This window comes from Rhipicephalus microplus, unplaced genomic scaffold (assembly GCF_043290135.1).
Source record: "Rhipicephalus microplus isolate Deutch F79 unplaced genomic scaffold, USDA_Rmic scaffold_13, whole genome shotgun sequence".
Lineage (NCBI taxonomy): Eukaryota > Metazoa > Arthropoda > Arachnida > Ixodida > Ixodidae > Rhipicephalus > Rhipicephalus microplus.
Genome location: NW_027464586.1, coordinates 32,022,099 through 32,038,588, shown reverse-complemented (window position 1 = coordinate 32,038,588; position 16,490 = coordinate 32,022,099). Strand labels below are relative to the sequence as shown.

The following is a 16,490-nucleotide window of genomic DNA, read 5'->3' as shown; positions in this document are numbered from 1 at the left end:
GAGCTCCGCATGACGCCTTCTACAGGCAGCCTCCGGAACATTGTGAGGGAGGAACTAGCGTTCATGGCGTGTGAGCAAGTCCCGAGCTCGCATACCACTCCAAAGCCGACGTACGCTCAGGTGGCTGCAGCGTCACCTCCTCAGCAATCACCGCAGTATGGGTCAACTATGCGGCCTTCACTGAAAATCTTTGCCCAAATTGCAACGCCTCCTTCGTTTCAATCCTGGTGTCCATCTCGACCTATTTGCTATTATTGCGGAATACGCGGCCACATCTCACGGTTCTGTCGTCGACTTCAACAAGACGAAAGGGGTGGCTATGGTGACTACGAGAGGCATGAGTTGGCCCCCTCTCCACAACATCGTCACCAATACCAACTTTACTAACGCCACTCACCCCCTCCACAGCACTTCGATGCAGCCAGTACCTTCCGCTCCTCGCGCCGTCGCTCCCCGTCACCTATGCGCCGTTCCTCGTCACCGCTTCTTCCGACTACCATGGCATCTGATCATCACCCGAAAAAATAAACAGTGCAGCTCTAGGAGGGAAAGCTGCATTTGGCGGACTGCATCGAACTCCTCCGGAACGCCCCTCAAATGTACTTTCAGTGTGTGTTGATTTTCATGGACTGAAGCCTTGGTGGACAAAGGTGCATCGCTCTCAGTTATTAGTGTGGACTTGTGTTCCCGTTTGCGCAAAGTGAAGACACCGTATGATGGCCCTCCCCTTCGCTGTGCTAATGCGGTTTTTGTTCAGCCTTCTGGGGTTTGCACGGTACGAGTTTTTATTGAGGGCATCCTTCACCATATACAGTTCTTTGTTCTGTCATCGTGTACTAATGCACGCATTTTAGGATGGGACTTTCTCTCCTCAGCTTCAGCCGTGATATCTTGCTGTCCGAGGGTCATTCACATGTCAAATACTGCGCTTTCGTCTGATAACTATGCCCATAGCCAACATTTCGTCACCGCTAAATACTGTTTTGTTTTTCCAGGTAATGAGCATAATCTGACCCTGACATCAGATAAGATCGATACTGGTGATGTGTTCCTAGCACCGTGTGGACGTTGCACCTCTGGAGTACTTACCATCGCTCCTAGCCTGGTGCGCTTTCGTGATGGCAGAGCATTAGTTACGGCAGTTAACCCCACTTCATTGCCTGTTGCACTGCCCCAGGGCACCAGTGTAGTTTGCTTCAGAGATACCGAACCACTTTCTCTGGTGCCCCTTCAAGGAGACTCATCATCTTTCTCCACGAGTACTGATGACCAGGCTACAATGGCTGCTTTAAAAGCTACAATAAATCCCGATCTCACGTCAGCGCAAAAGCAAGAACTTTTGGGTGTGCTTCAAAAACACAGCGCTTCATTTGATGTATATTCCAATCTTCTGGGTCGCACTTCTATCGCCATGCATCGAATTGAAACTGAAGGCAATACAATCGTACGCCGCCGCCTATATCGAGTGTCATCCGCAGAGTGCAAAATCATCGAGGACAACGTTGCTGATATGCTCAAACGAGATGTTATCCGGCCTTCGTCCAGCTCGTGGTCATCACCTGTGGTGCTAGTCCGAAAGAAGAATGGTTCGGTGCGATTCTGCGTTGATTATCGAGCACTTATTAAGATCGCGCGCAAAGACGTCTACCCGATGCCACGAGTCGACGACGCACTTGACTCTCTGCAAGGCGCTGAATTTTTCTCCAGCCTCGATTTACGGTCTGGTTATTGGCAAGTACCTATGCACGAAGCTGACAAACAAAAAACTGCCTTTGCAACACCAGACGGGCTGTACGAATACAACGTCATGCCATTTCGTTTATGTAACGCTCCTGCCACGTTTGAACACATGATGCACACAGTTCTACATGGCCTAAAATGGAAAACATGTCTCTGTTATTTAGATCACATTGTCATTTTCTCCTCTTTTTTTCGTCAGCATCTTGCTCGTTTGGACGAAGTTTTTACGTGTATTTCCAGTTCTGGACTTCAGCTAAACACTAAAAAATGCTATTTCGCCAACAAGAACATCAAGGCGTTAGGCCACCTTGTCTGCAAAGAGGGCGTTCGTCCGGATCCTGACAAGCTTGCTGCCGTGATACGCTTCCCTCGGGCAGAAAATCAGAAACACCTATGAAGTTTCCTGGGCCTGGCATCCTACTTCCGCCGCTTCATTAGTCATTTTGCTGCTATCGCGTCACCACTGCACAAGCTGCTGACATCCGGATCAACTTTCGCTTGGAACGACGACTGCGAGCGTGCCTTTCAAGCCCTCAAGAATGCTTTAACGTCTGACCCTGTTCTGTGCCATTTCGACGAGAACGCACCTACATGTCTGCACACCGACGCGAGCGGCCATGGTATTGGTGCAGTTCTTCTACAGCGGGATGCCACTTCACGGGAAATAGTTATAGCGTATGCTAGTCATGCTCTTACGGCTGCTGAACAGAACTACTCCATAACTGAGCAGGAGTGCCTCGCTGTCGTTTGGGCTATACAAAAATTTCGACCGTATCTTTACGGACGCCACTTCACAGTGATTACAGACCAGCACGCTTTGTGCTGGCTATCGACACTAAAAAACTTGTCTGGTCGCCTCGGTCGTTGGGTGCTCCGCCTGCAAGAGTACGATTTTGACGTCATCTATAAGTCTGGCAAAAGACACCGAGATGCAGATGCTTTCTCTCGCTGCCCCCTTCCACTGTCATCATCAAGTTCGTCAGCTGATTGCTCGTCTGGTGGGCAAGGCACTGCGTCACCCCTCACATTATCAAACCTTGCGGTTATCAAAACGCCGGCTTCAAATCGCTACACCGAGTTCGCCACACGCCAGCGTGATGATCCATATTTCAATCGCATTATCCAATGCCTAAATGGCATATCACCTACTCTAATGCTACATTTCGCTGACAACTACGGCTATTCAAGCTCGATAACAATGTGCTCCATCGTTACGTTTACACTACTGAAGGACACCGCTGGGTTCCAGTACTTCCGCGTTCTCTACGTCATCAAGTCCTCGATGCCTTTCACGACGACCCATGTGCAGGCCACTTGGGATTACACAAAACACAAAGCCGCATCAGAAACCGTTTCTTCTGGCCGGGCATCTCTACCTTTGTGGCCAAGTACGTTGCATCTTGCCATCTGTGTCAACGGCGGAAGCGACCAACTTCGTCTCCTGCTGGCCTTCTGCAACCTATCCCGTGTCCCGAGACTCCTTTTGCCATCGTTAACATAGACCTACTCGGACCTCTCCCCATCACGCCAGCAGGTAATCGTTGGATTGTGACTGCTGTCGACCACCTTCAAGGTACGCAGAGACTGCTGCACTAAGTACAAGTTCTGCTTCAGACGTCGCAAACTTCTTTCTCAACGCCATTGTATTGCATCACGGTGCACCTCGCGTTCTCCTGAGTGATAGCGGCAAGACGCCCCTTTCCACCATAATCAAAACCCTGCTCACAACCTGTGGTACAGTACATAAGACGACGTCAGCCTACCACCCCCAAACCAATGGGCTGACAGAGAGATTTCATCGGACACTAACATGTACATCGCACCAAACCACGACAACTGGGATACCATTTTGCCTTTTGTGACGTTTGCCCATGACAACACTGTACAAAGAACTACTGGCTACTCACCTTTCTAGCTCGTGTACGGCCGTTCACCGACATTCACCATCGACGTCTCTTTCCTAAATGTGCCAACCGACGCCTCGGCAACCGTATCAGAGCAGTTGATCTCAAGGCTCGAAGAATGTCGGCAACGCGCTCGCCTTAATACAGAAGCCAATCAGCAAGACCGCAAGCAACGCTACGACAGCTCTCATCGCGACGTCTCCTTCAGTCCGGGGGATAAAGTGTTGCTTTGGACGCCCATTCGTACTCCAGGATTGTGTGATAAGTTTCAGTCACGCTTCCTTGGGCCCTATACAATCAATGAATAAACTTCCCCAGTGAACTATCCTGTCACTCCCACCATAGAGTTTCCCACAATACTTACAAGAGGGAACTCTGGCGCTAGTGTCTATGGGAGCTTCAATGCACGGCGCTTCAGCGAGCATGAGAATGGTGGGTAGTACACACATTTGTCTAATATTCGTACTTCTGGCCTGCCTTTGGCTCCGTGTGTGTTCGTGTGGCTTGAAGCTGTTTTCTTATGAAACAAGTATTAGCAAATGTTCATCGGTTGCGCTTCACCATTTTATTTTTTTAGACTTACTTTGTAAATTGGCTCAAGAAGTTTAAAAGCATTCAATCTTTATTTCAAAACAAAACCAAAACACAGCAATAAACGAAACCGCAACTAAGAAGACTAGGCATATGTGTGTACTACCCATCATTCCCATGGTCGCTGAACGATCGCAGTGCCAGAGTGCGCTCTAGTTAATTTTGAGAAACTCTATGACTCCCAACGACCTTTCTTCGCATCGTCACTGTCGTGGTTCGGAGATTGTCCACGTATCACGTCTGAAGCCATTCGTTCGACGTTCCGTTTTCATTTAAGACGCGTCCGGGCTGGCCACTCACGCGCGGGGGGGAAATAAGTGGGAGCATTATTCACACGCGTCATCTTAACATATGTAGATACTCATCATCATCAGTCTGACCTGTGTTGTGGGGCAGAGGGTCGGGAAGTAAAAGAGGTGTCTTGCAGCCAAAACTACCGTTGCTTTACAATATATATATATATATATATATATATATATATATATATAAATATATATATATATATATATATATATATATATATATATATATATTATGGGCATTTGTTACTTACATCGTCATCATCCCTTCATGAGCACTATCACCATCATCAGCTTGTCTCTTTGTCCTCATTGGCACTCTGGGTCATCATCATCGTCATCGTCTGTGTACTCGCTCTGCCCGTTCGTTTTGCGAGGTCTTTCCTCGAATAAACGCTGACGCGGCCAAGACTATCAAGACTTCATACGTTGTGGAGGTGCTGGGTTCCATGCAACAATATATATATATATATATATATATATATATATATATATATATATAGTAAAGGAATAAACGAGACAGAGCCTGCACTCCTGGGCCTGCGTTATTCTGGCGCACACACACAAGGAGGGATTGGCCAAGAACCAGGAGGCAGAATCTTTAAGTGAAAGGCTTATGGTTTTACAAACACAAAGTAATTTTGGACTGAAGAATATATATATATATATATATATATATATATATATATATATATATTATTACTGAGTTCTAACAGACAATCATGCCAAGGAAAGTATAGAGGAAGATATTAATATCTTCCCCTATACTTTCCTTGGCTTTATTGTCCGTTAGAACTCATTTTTATTGTGTCAAAACACGAAAAAACTAGCCCTTAGGTATACAATTGTTTACTTATATATATATATATATATATATATATATATATATATATATATATATATATATATATATATATATATATATATAGCAAGAAAATTCAAAAATAATAAAGGGGTGTATCTGAGCAGGGATCGATGCAGGCTATCAGATGTGGTTTCAGACAAGGGTAATGGGGGGTCTAAAACGAATGATATATGTATAACATGACAATCGCTTTGTTTTAATTATGTAGTCAAATACCGCAGAGCAGACGTCCCTGTGGCTATAGCCACATTTAATGCTGCTAAAGAATAAATTTACTCCCACATTTACCTATAATACTAATTTTTCAAGTGGAGCTACCATCTATCTTTCCCGCTGGTAAGAATATCGGCGACAAAATAAAAAGAAATGATCTATCGTTTCCATTTCTTCGCAAACCTGACATAAAGGTGACGCCTTAAGACCAGCTTTATGTAACTAATAATTTAGTTGTGGAATTCTACAACGCAATTTGGTATAACTAGCTTCCAATTGATGTGTTGTATTCTTTATCTTCTATCTCCTCCAGCCGGGTTAGCGCCCGTGCACTCCTTTTGTCATCATTACACTAGGCCACGTTGCGTGCATGCAGTCCTACCAAGCTTGCCCTTCCCTGGCACAGGTCCTGTCTTCGAAGGTGGAAACATCCACAGGACCTGGGTCATGAACCACTATAAGTAGAACCAAAGTCCTTCAATGCTTTCTGGTCACGAAACTTCGCCGAAAGGTTGATATAGGGACAAAATCTCCCGCTAGCGGCGCCACCAGTCGTAAGGGAGCCACAGGCCGCCGCCAGTGCTGGGATTGTATGAGCACTATTGCCGACGTTTCGACGTCATTATGTGCGTGCTGTTCTTCCTGTTAGCTTTCATCGCTGAACGCAGCAATGCCTTTAGATCAGTATAAACGTGATCCAGTGTCTACGACGAATGAAAGCTGTTTACTTAAGAACGCACGCGTAGTTTGATTGAGAGTGTGGACCAACCTTACAATTAGCAGCTCGTTTAAAGTGTTTTAACAGCGTGCGATTACGCATTGTGTTAAGAATTCCCTCATAGCCCAATTATATGCGTACTTACGATGCCTCGAAGCGGTACGCCGTTGCTCGCCAGTGTTTAAAGACGATGCTCATGCTCTCGATGCGAGCAGCTACTGCTGGATTTGCTCGACAACGTGTTCGCGCCTGGCCAATGGGCGATTCTGTTTATGCGGTAGTAAAGCTTTCTGGCAGTGCCGCAAATACGCGAAGGAAGGTAAATGGAATGAAATACGACTAGGTAAGGCAGGGGCAATTGCATTGGTTTATATCCGGCTCGTCTCTCGCGCGCTGCTACCCAAGTAATCGAATGAAGGGAATGGTCGAGCTAGATGTTTTATTCTAGACCTTTCAATTGAATCTGCATCCAAATGCGTAGTTGTTCTGGACACACGTTTGTGAGTGCCAATCGCTTGCTTGACGCGGGTACTTATGATGTCGCGGTTATAGCAGCTCAACGCTTTTGCGACCGCTTGCTTCTGTATTAAGGGTGCTTCTTGAATAGGCACGAGTTTCAGGTGCCTAACATCTGAGTGATCCCCTTTTTACACGCAATTTGGTCGAGACACCCGTCTCTTGACGTTTCCTTATGTTTACTGCTTAGAGTAGCATTATTTACTGGCCGAAAACCCACAATTTCTTCGGGAAGGGAAGTACAGCAGGCTAATCTGGAAGTCCATTTTGATGCCAGTGCTAGATGCTCGGCGACCTTTGCCACACTGCCTAGGTACCATGTTGTACTTTTTTCATGCATGGGGGAGGGGGGTTATGATTTAAAGCATGCAATGAATCTGAATTTGGTACTAATGATACGCCGTTTAGTATTTAGGTGTGTACTTATGAATGGTAGCTTCCCGTCAGGTGCATTTAATGAGGAGCAAGTTCAAAAACATGTTTTATGTACACAAAATACACAGAGAACAACACCTTGGAAAAGAGAAGCGCTAGAAACTATTATGGCTGTGTTCAGTAATGTTACCACTCAGTGCCTTGCAAGGGAAGGGGAGTGGGACCCAGTCAAGCTTTCTGCTCTCTGCCCCCTCACGTCCTGCTTTCTGTCCTACGTCACGTGGACCCTCGGAACGGCATCGGTGTAAATTTTCGGTCTCTCTTGCTGAAGCGACACGACCACCCTGTTCACGATGTGTTCGTCGGTTCCTATAACGTCGGTAGCATCAAAATGCTTTCCACAGACCCGAACGTTCTTGCTGTCGAAGTTGAAACCACTAGCTTCCCCCCGCGGTATAGATCCCTTCCATTTCTCCCGAAGTTCGGCGCTACTGGGGAAACAGAAGAGCGACGCCTTTTCCTTGTTGCTCATGTATCCAGAGCTGCAACCCGTCACATAGTGCGTCTTAGGCACTGCTCCTTCAAATTTTCATGCCGTCGACCTTGAACGTGGAGCACAGCATGTATGGCCCTTGAAGTTTTCGTGACGCTGATGCAGAAACTTTGTTTCAAGGAATACTGCGAGCTGCCTTTACACAACGCCTTCAAGCTGCCACCGCTGCCAATGCGTTCCGCCGGGCAATGGCAGGGAACAACGGAGCGATGGCCCCCCTATGCCAGCTTGCACCGCGTAGCGACCGCTCTTGGCAGCATATCAAGCTCTCCCTTTAGAGTGACTGAGAAGTTTCGTGACCAGAACAGTATCAAAGGACTCTGGCAGAACGGTATTAAGGACTCTGCCAGCCAATGCCTCTGGTGGGCGGCTTTGGCTGCTTCGCAGAGGCCGTTCTTGCGTTGTGACTAAGGCGATGATGGCTCTGGTGGACGCCATTTACTTCGTCGTGCGGGTCGTTGCGTCTTGCTTTGAAAGTCGGGCGACGATGGTTCTGGTGGACGCCGTTGACTGTTTCGCATGGTCGTCGTCAGCCGGCAGGTCCTGAGTGGTAAGTTGCCAATACCGTTTCTGGCGGGTGGTATTGGCTGTGTCTGTGGGGTCCCTCTCGTGGACGCCATGACTCGCCTCGCGAGGCTATCGAACGCTATGGTGGGTGACCATGGTTATCTCGTGGTGGTCGCAACACGCTTAGCAGGCAATTCAGTTGGCACAGTTTGGGGCACTGGTCCTCATTGCCGTCGGCGTTCTGGACAGGCTGCGATTCCCGGGCACCATGCTTTGACGCGTGAGCCTCTGCGGTGCCATCTTCAAGTGCTACGTGATGCCAAACAGGCTCATAAAGAGTGTGTCACACTCGCCGCCATGGCTACTAGTGGCGCTGACTGACACTCACACGTTTATATTGACATATGTACCCAATAAAGTGGCTGGAAAGATAGCCACCGTGGTAGCTCAGTGGTAGAGCATAGAACGCGTTATTCGAAGGTCGCAAGTTCGGTCACTGCCCACGGCAATTTATCTTTTCACCTGTTTTCTTTGTTCACGTCCACATTGCAATTTGGTCTAATAACTTCCCTTATACTTTCATTGGCATCATTGTCTGTTATACCTAATAAATATTGTGTCCAAAGACGGAAAATCGAGCCCTTAAGTATACACTTCCTTCCATATATATATATATATATATATATATATATATATATGGAAGGAAGTGTGTGTCTGTCATGTGTTGATGACGTGGGCACCAATAGAACATTTCTTTTTTTTCTTCTCTTCGTAAACGTTGCCTTCCGGTTTTCCGTCGTTTCCTGTTGTATACAAGTAGAGCACGGCGCATAAGGCCATTTCGCAAATTCTGCAAAGAGCAATGATACAAGCAGGGAGCAAGATCGCAAGAAATAGCCCACCCTGTCATGCAAGGCTGCCGCAGGTGGTGGTGCGCAGCACGCACGAATGTGTCCAAGCTGGCGCCCCGCCGTCGGCATCGATCGCGCAGAGGCGTCGGCTCAAATTAAAAGCGGCTCGCCGTCCATTGAGCAGCGCCTTCTTTTGCACGAAAGCAACAGCGGCCCGAGGGGCGCAAAATTGAAATTCTGCCTCTCAAAGGCCGGACAGCACGAGTAGGCGGCACCCATTGTGTGTCGGGGCCTAATTACGGCTGCGCCTTTGAAAGGGGCAGCCTGAATTAACCGCAAGGAGACATCCACCGGGGCCACAAAGCCGTTGTCGCGCGAGGCACGTCCGACGCGAAAACGACGTCGCTTTTGCCGCCCATTCAAATCGCAGCGGCCGATGGTCGGGCACATCAATGCGCCATCAGGGAAGCGCCGCACGCGCGCGATCATCACCGGCTTCTCCCGCTCCTCCTCGCTCAATGGCGATTCTCTGCGCACGCGACCACCTGTCGTTAACTCGCACCCCCGCCGCGGCCACGAGCGAAAACTTGAACCGCAAAACGGCTGGGCATGCGGCTTGCGGTGTAAGCTCACCAATGGTGCCTTGAGCTAGAGTCGCAGACCACGGGCAGCCCGCGGGCGACTCTTGCAAGCGGCAGAAGGTGCCCTGCACTCCTCGCCTTGTTGTTGCCTCCTCGGCGGTGGCGGCACTCTCCGTGCGAGAGGAGTGGAGGGTTGCAGGAATGCTGGCGTGCCCTATATATATGTTGTTCTGCTAGTGCATGTCGTTCCTTCTGAGCTGGAGTTCTGCTGGCGTTTCCAGTTCGACTTCGGAACATTTACGATAGAGGTTGCGTTTCTCTCTCTCTCTCTGGATGAGTGTGTGTGTGTGTGTGTGTGTGTGTGTGTTTGTGTGTGTGTGTTAGTGTGCGCCTGTGGGGGGGGGGGGCGGTTGAAAATTACGGTTGGGAACGATATCAGAGGTTTTTCATTGTACAGAAAGCGACATATATTTGTCCTTTTTTACATATGCAATATTATCATTCATTTCGGCGAGCTGTGTGACTATTGGCAGACCGTTTCTTAATCCGTGTTGCCGAGAGTAGAGTAGAGCTTCGTTTTTAAATCTGCGTTCATGTATGGGTATGACCTTAGCCGTGCGCAAGTCATCATCAGGGATATGTATGGGTTTGGAGCTAATGTATATATATATATATATATATATATATATATATATATATATATATATATATATATATATATATATATATATATATATATATAATATATATATATATATATATATATATATATATATATATATATATATATATTTATAAAACTTAAAGGCAAGGCACGACAGGTCCGGGTATTTTCTATATTCTATATTCAATGAACTTGCAGAAAGCACATTTGAAACGGAAATTGTATTTACTAACGTTTCGGCCGTGCCACGGCCGAAACGTTAGTTAATACAATTTCCTTTTCAATTGTGCTATTTGCAAGTTCATTCAATATATATATATATATATATATATATATATATATATATATATTCACCTAGTTAGAATATTTCCCAAGGAAAGTCTTTGAAATGTTACTTGGGCCTGCCGACTTTTTGACGTCATGTTTTTCAAGGAAGCAATCGAGACCTTCTAGATTTGTGTTCAATACTGGCATAGGTCGAATTGACAAGTAAGATGGCAAAGTTTCTCCAGGAAAACCATGCGTTAAGATTTATTTAACGTAAGCTATGATTTTATCGGCTATATCGACTGCTTGAGAGACAATTTGATGGCACGATGTAAGCTGGCAGATATCTAAATGCTGATTTCACTATTAGAACGAAACCTTTTTACGCTGTGATCGCATTTGTGTTCAATCGGTCCTACAGCACGGCTACGCATCATTGGGAGCCTCACAATAACAATGCTTTAAAACAATGAATTTAAAATCCTCTCATGAAGTCTTTTACCACCATATGCCGGTTCAAGTAGGTGTCAGAGCAAGAAGTCAACGAACGAAGGGAATTCTGGTGAGCAGGCGAATCTAGGTCTTTAAGGTCTCAGTCGCCGAGTATGATGGGTTTGTGCTGGGCTTTCTGAAACAAAGTGACCACATCTAGGCTGCCCGAGCCTATCAATTGAGACATTTAGTGCGCTTGATGACGCGGGATTAGATAAGGCAGTTCTAATTAGCGTGGTTAAAAAACTAAAATTTCATGAATCTTAATTGCGCACTTATGATGTAATGTTAATTAAGGAGGAAATTATTGTTAGTTTGTTTGCGTACATTTCATGACGCTCACTTTGCAGTGATATTCCGATGTAAATTTAAAGCATGTATCCCTTTCTTTAGGCGAAATCGCTACCATTGACAACTTTCTCACTTTAGAATTTCCTCCAATCAAAATTTAAAAATTGAGATATATATTTTGTTACGACTATCCCAAAGTGTTATACTTGCCTAAAAGGTCTGATCGCAAGGTCACAGCATCATGTGTGAAACAAACTAAAGACACGTCATTGCTCGCTGTCATCTACGTGCATTTTCCAATTTTATCTGTTGTGATGCGCTAAGGTGCTCAATAGAACTGTTCAAAGCGCCTCCATATTTAACCTTCAAATAGTCACACACAGTGCTCGTCGTTTTACAAATAGTTCGTGCTTGTTAAGTCAGTTTGTCAGTTCATTTTTTGCAAAAGATATTGCAATAAATTATATACAGGAAAGTCCTCAAGATCCATCATTCACCAGAGCAGCTACGCCCAAACTCAGGTGAACCTAAAGTGAAAACCATTTAGCAGTGGTCCTTGCCGCCTAATATGTGCAGCTCCCTCGCCACTCATGTAATTTTCAAGATTAGAGAACGCACATCCCGGGTGGTTGGTGTTTATTCAGAAATAATAGCATCGCACAGCGCAAAAATATGAAACGAAAGAGGAAGAAGCACTTACAGGTGGCGCTGTTCATGTGTGTTTCAACTGTCGTGTTGTATTTTGCGCTGTACAATTGATTCATTCTGCATTACCCAAATCTTTTCCACACGTTGACATCGGTGTAGGTGCTTTTCTCACATTGTTCAAACAAACTAAACTTATACCCTGTTGGGTTGATCTATATCCCTACCTTCGTCGCTAAGGGAGCTGCACCACCACATATACTAGTTTTGCTTGGCTGCTCTTTATATTGTAAAAAGGCGAGCTTGTTGGTACGCAAACCTAAAGTTGACGAGAACAGAGCTAAGATAGGATGAAGGAAAATGGCAGCATGATAGGTTCACCTAATAGCGAAATTGAATGTAAGCGGGGCACACGATGCCGTATCCCTCGCCCAAATGCAGCATATCATTGTTTGCTTGAAAAAGACGAGAAACAAAAATAAACCCAAGCCACAACTCCCACTGGCTTCCCAGAGTAATTCTGCTTATGCGTCACGCCGGCCAGAGAGGCACACGCTGCCTTGGGAATTCGTGCAAAGAAGGCACCTGATCTACGAATGCGGATAGCTGTCTGGACGTGGACATACGGACCGAGTCGAGCTTCGATGCGCGACCATCTGTCAGGGTGACTTCTCCAGCGCGCCACACTCCAATCCCGGCATCCGTCACAATGAGCCCGAGTACTTCCCTTCCAGCTGGACAGCATCGAGCTCCGTTATTTATTATTGATCCTTATTCTTAAAGCCACTGCCGAGTAACGGACCGCACTGAATTGCAGATATCGAGGGTCCGGCTGCAGCTTCATCATCGCGGAAAGCAAAGTTGCGCTTGGGGTGTTTATTTTAGAGCGACCTAATTGGTGTGGAAACACGGAAGGGTATCAGGCCACGCTAGGAGGTCAACAGCCAGCTGCAACCATCTAAATTTAGAGGACGATTATGCACGTAACGAAAGTATGGCACTTATAACGTTTATGAATACACTGAACGTTCCTTAATTCGACTGTAAAGATGGATAACTCACGCGTGGGATGGCTTCTGAGAACAGATATACTTCTCTGAAAGAAAGTGCAGCAAATACATACCAGAAGCTAAGGGGGTCTTTGCACTCGTCACTTGCTTTCAAATACAGCTAATACCAATCATTCAAGTATTCACTTGAGCTTGGGCAGTAATCTTGGGCAGTAATAATTGCCTTCTTTGGGTAATATTGGGCAGTCAAAATCGCCAGAAATATATGCCAGCCATTCAATAGAGAGCTGTTCCAAAGAGTCAGGGAATATTTGTTTTTACAAAACGTATTTACGAGGGTACGCCATGCGTTTAATATGTCGAGGTGGCCTTTTCTGGCATTTTCCAGCCGCTTTGGTTCTGCTTTGATTATTATATACGATACAAGGTCACATATAGTGTCACTATGACGTCATCTGCACGCACGCGTGGGTGTGCACCAGCGCTTCAAACCACAGACGCTGTTCGAAACTGTTTTGCAACCTCACATGGATTGAGTGAGGACGAGCTTAGATGAAGGTGCAGCACCTCAGCTTCAAGTTTTATGGCGACGACGTTTCGCGCCAGCTTGAGGCATCTCCAGCCATGCAGGGGTTTGCTTTGCTTACACCTCAACTTCTCTCTTGCGCCGTAAGTGCGTATAGCTTCTGATCTTTGTGCACAATGTTATAGCTCGCAACTTTGGTTACGTGCGTGGCCCGCACTTCACTGGGGCACGTTCTGCTGGCGCCGGCTGCGGAGCTTCCCTAACGACAAGAAGGCCCCCGTAGCACATCTTCGCCTTGACTACATAGCAGTGGAAAACGTTTAAGAACTACGCTCGATATTGTCCTTTTTATTAAGATATGAGAAAAAATGTAAAGAAATATGCTCGATTGCATATAATGGAACGCCCACCTATGCGGATTGAGGTGGCTCACGGAAGGATGTTACGCATGATGAAATAGCGAAGTTCATTGGACATTTCATTTATAGAAGGAACATTCACATCTCGAGCATTCGTCTATATTAGAAGACCTGAAAAATCTTATCGCAATACAACAAAAATATAGCGAGCAAAGTGTACGAGTACACTTGTGAAAAACCATGCAATGCTTCACCACCTGGCACGAACAACGAAGCAGCACCTCGGTTCTGATTTTCTTTGTCTACGTGAAGACAAACACTTTGTAGAATATTCATTATTTTGTATTCTACTCCTGGGTCATTTATTTATAAAATGTACATTCTGAATTTTCTTTGTTTTGAATATTTTTGCATTGGTAGTGTTTTCATTACACTAATTACAAACTGTAAACAAAGGTTTTCACTTTTTTCACAACTTGATTCATTCTAAAATAATTTTGTTCCTCAACAACATATATTTTTGGAGAGAGCAATTTATTGTACAAAGTGTGGTACGCTGCAACGCGTGTTGGACTACTTTTCATACTGGTAAAACAATCTACCCGTTGTTTATAAAAGAGTACCAATATCGCGCGACAACGAAAGAGTTAAATATTGCGATCAATGCTCCTATGTGGGAGCCCGTGTGACTTTTTGAGAATATAGTTTTACTTTGATTGGCGCAGTGTTTTCTTCATGCTCCCGAACATTTATTTTTAGGCAACAACTGTTCTCCAATGTGTGAGAAGGAGCAATGCTACTGGCCATACCATAAAGAAACAGTGCAAAAACAAGTACCACAACAAAGACACACAATGGCGCGTTGGTAACTTTGCGTTCATACATTACTTATTGTGCTGTTTTGTTCTGTACCATATTGAGCGATAGACTAGCACAAATTCACGTTCCACACATATGGTGAAAGCAACGCTGAAGCTGATTAGGTAAGAATATGTCTTTGCAATATAAATATGGTAGAATTTCCCTATTTTGCGAGCACTGCATCAATTACACAAGGAATAAATGCACTGCCTTGCATTCTCCTGTTGTGCTACATTTCGCAGGTTCCCCCGGTAGCTGTATACTAACAAGTGCACTGTGGAGGGCACTGATGTACAATTGTGTCGAAGAAAGTGCCCTAAACACCACAATATCACAGCACGTCTTCTGTACGCGTCGATGTGTTGCCGCCGAAACATTGCAGTTGTCGATGAATTCACTCACCCAACCGACGTCGGCGGCCGAGAAGTCTTCTGCGGCGAGATTTATTCCACGGTCGCCGCAGAAGTGCCTGGCAAAGGTCCGCCACTGAGTTGCCTTCGTCGGCGGCGGCACCGGTGGCTGGCTTGCGTCGCCGCTGCTGGATTCGAGCTCGCAGGAAGGCCTTGCGCAGTCGGTGCACGGCCAAAGGCTCGTGCCTCCGTCGGTGCTGTCTCGGTGGTCCGCCGAGAAGCAGCAGCGCCTTGCAACGTCTCCGCCACGACCAAGGGCCGCGGTCACCGTCAGAAGCTGCCGCAACGGCCACCGACACGAACAGCAACAAGAGGAGCGGCGGCCGCGACATGGTCCTGCCGTGCACTGGCGTCGCATGGGGCGAAGATCCTGTGGGCGGCCGCCGGATCGCTACCACGTGCTCGCTGCTCAGCCAGGCACTACAGGCGCGGCCCTCCCCTCCCCACTGTGCGCCTCTCCATTGCCCGGAGCGGGTACACGCGGTAATGCCGAAAAGCCGCAGGCCCGCCGATTCACGCGTGTCTGAATGGGCATCTATTATAGAGTTTGGCCAAGTTTGTCCGCTCAGGCATCGAATCCGATGAACACCAACCGAGTCTCATGAAATGATCCGACGTTTCCGAACTGGGTGCGGTTTCCTTGTTCACTGACTCAGCAGTTTGCAGTGAACGGGGAACCTGTATGTGCTTCGAAAACGCCAGATCACTTCTTCAGAGTAGGTCAATGAACGTGTTTCGTCTCCGCTTTGATTGACCTGACCTTTGACACCAGCTGCGGAGAATACCAAACTCAAATATGTATGAAGCGAAGGTGGCGCATCCGCAAGCCTTCGTTCGCTCGGCTAGTGACGGTCGTAGGAAGGAACCACTACTTGATTTTTCGTTTTTTTTTCACCGGTGATGCTGTTATAGCCGAATGTTCGTGGTCATCAGAAAACTCGGGTGGGAATCCTCCCCGAAAATTGAGCAAGCCCCATTAGCGCGTACAGCATGCCGAACAAACAGGCTTCGCAATAAGGGTACGAAGCCTGAATTGCGAAGCTGGAAGGCTTTGTTTGTTTTTTTGAGACAATATGGCACATACCCACGCTCAGAATTTGGCCATGAACTCGAAGTTTCAAATTTAGCCGATCATTTGAACGGTGCTTAATGGCAAAGAACAAGAAGCTAAGAATAGTGGTCAAGGTATCATATAAATGCCGTTTTGATTGTGCGATTGTGCTAGTAGATCAAACTGCCAAATTAACCCAAT

At 46.4% G+C, this 16,490-nt stretch overlaps 1 protein-coding gene across 3 annotated transcripts in view; it reads right to left on the bottom strand.

Moving 5' to 3' along the window:
* Positions 1-15,574, bottom strand: part of LOC119164607 (agrin) — a 583,580-nt gene extending 568,006 nt beyond the window's left edge. For all 3 annotated transcript variants that reach the window (XM_075882719.1, XM_075882720.1, XM_075882722.1), the window contains exon 1: positions 15,231-15,574. In XM_075882719.1, the coding sequence (XP_075738834.1) occupies positions 15,231-15,570 (340 nt within the window). In that variant the 5' untranslated portion in view covers positions 15,571-15,574. The remainder of the gene's footprint in view (positions 1-15,230) is intronic.
* Positions 15,575-16,490: the final 916 nt, after the last annotated feature.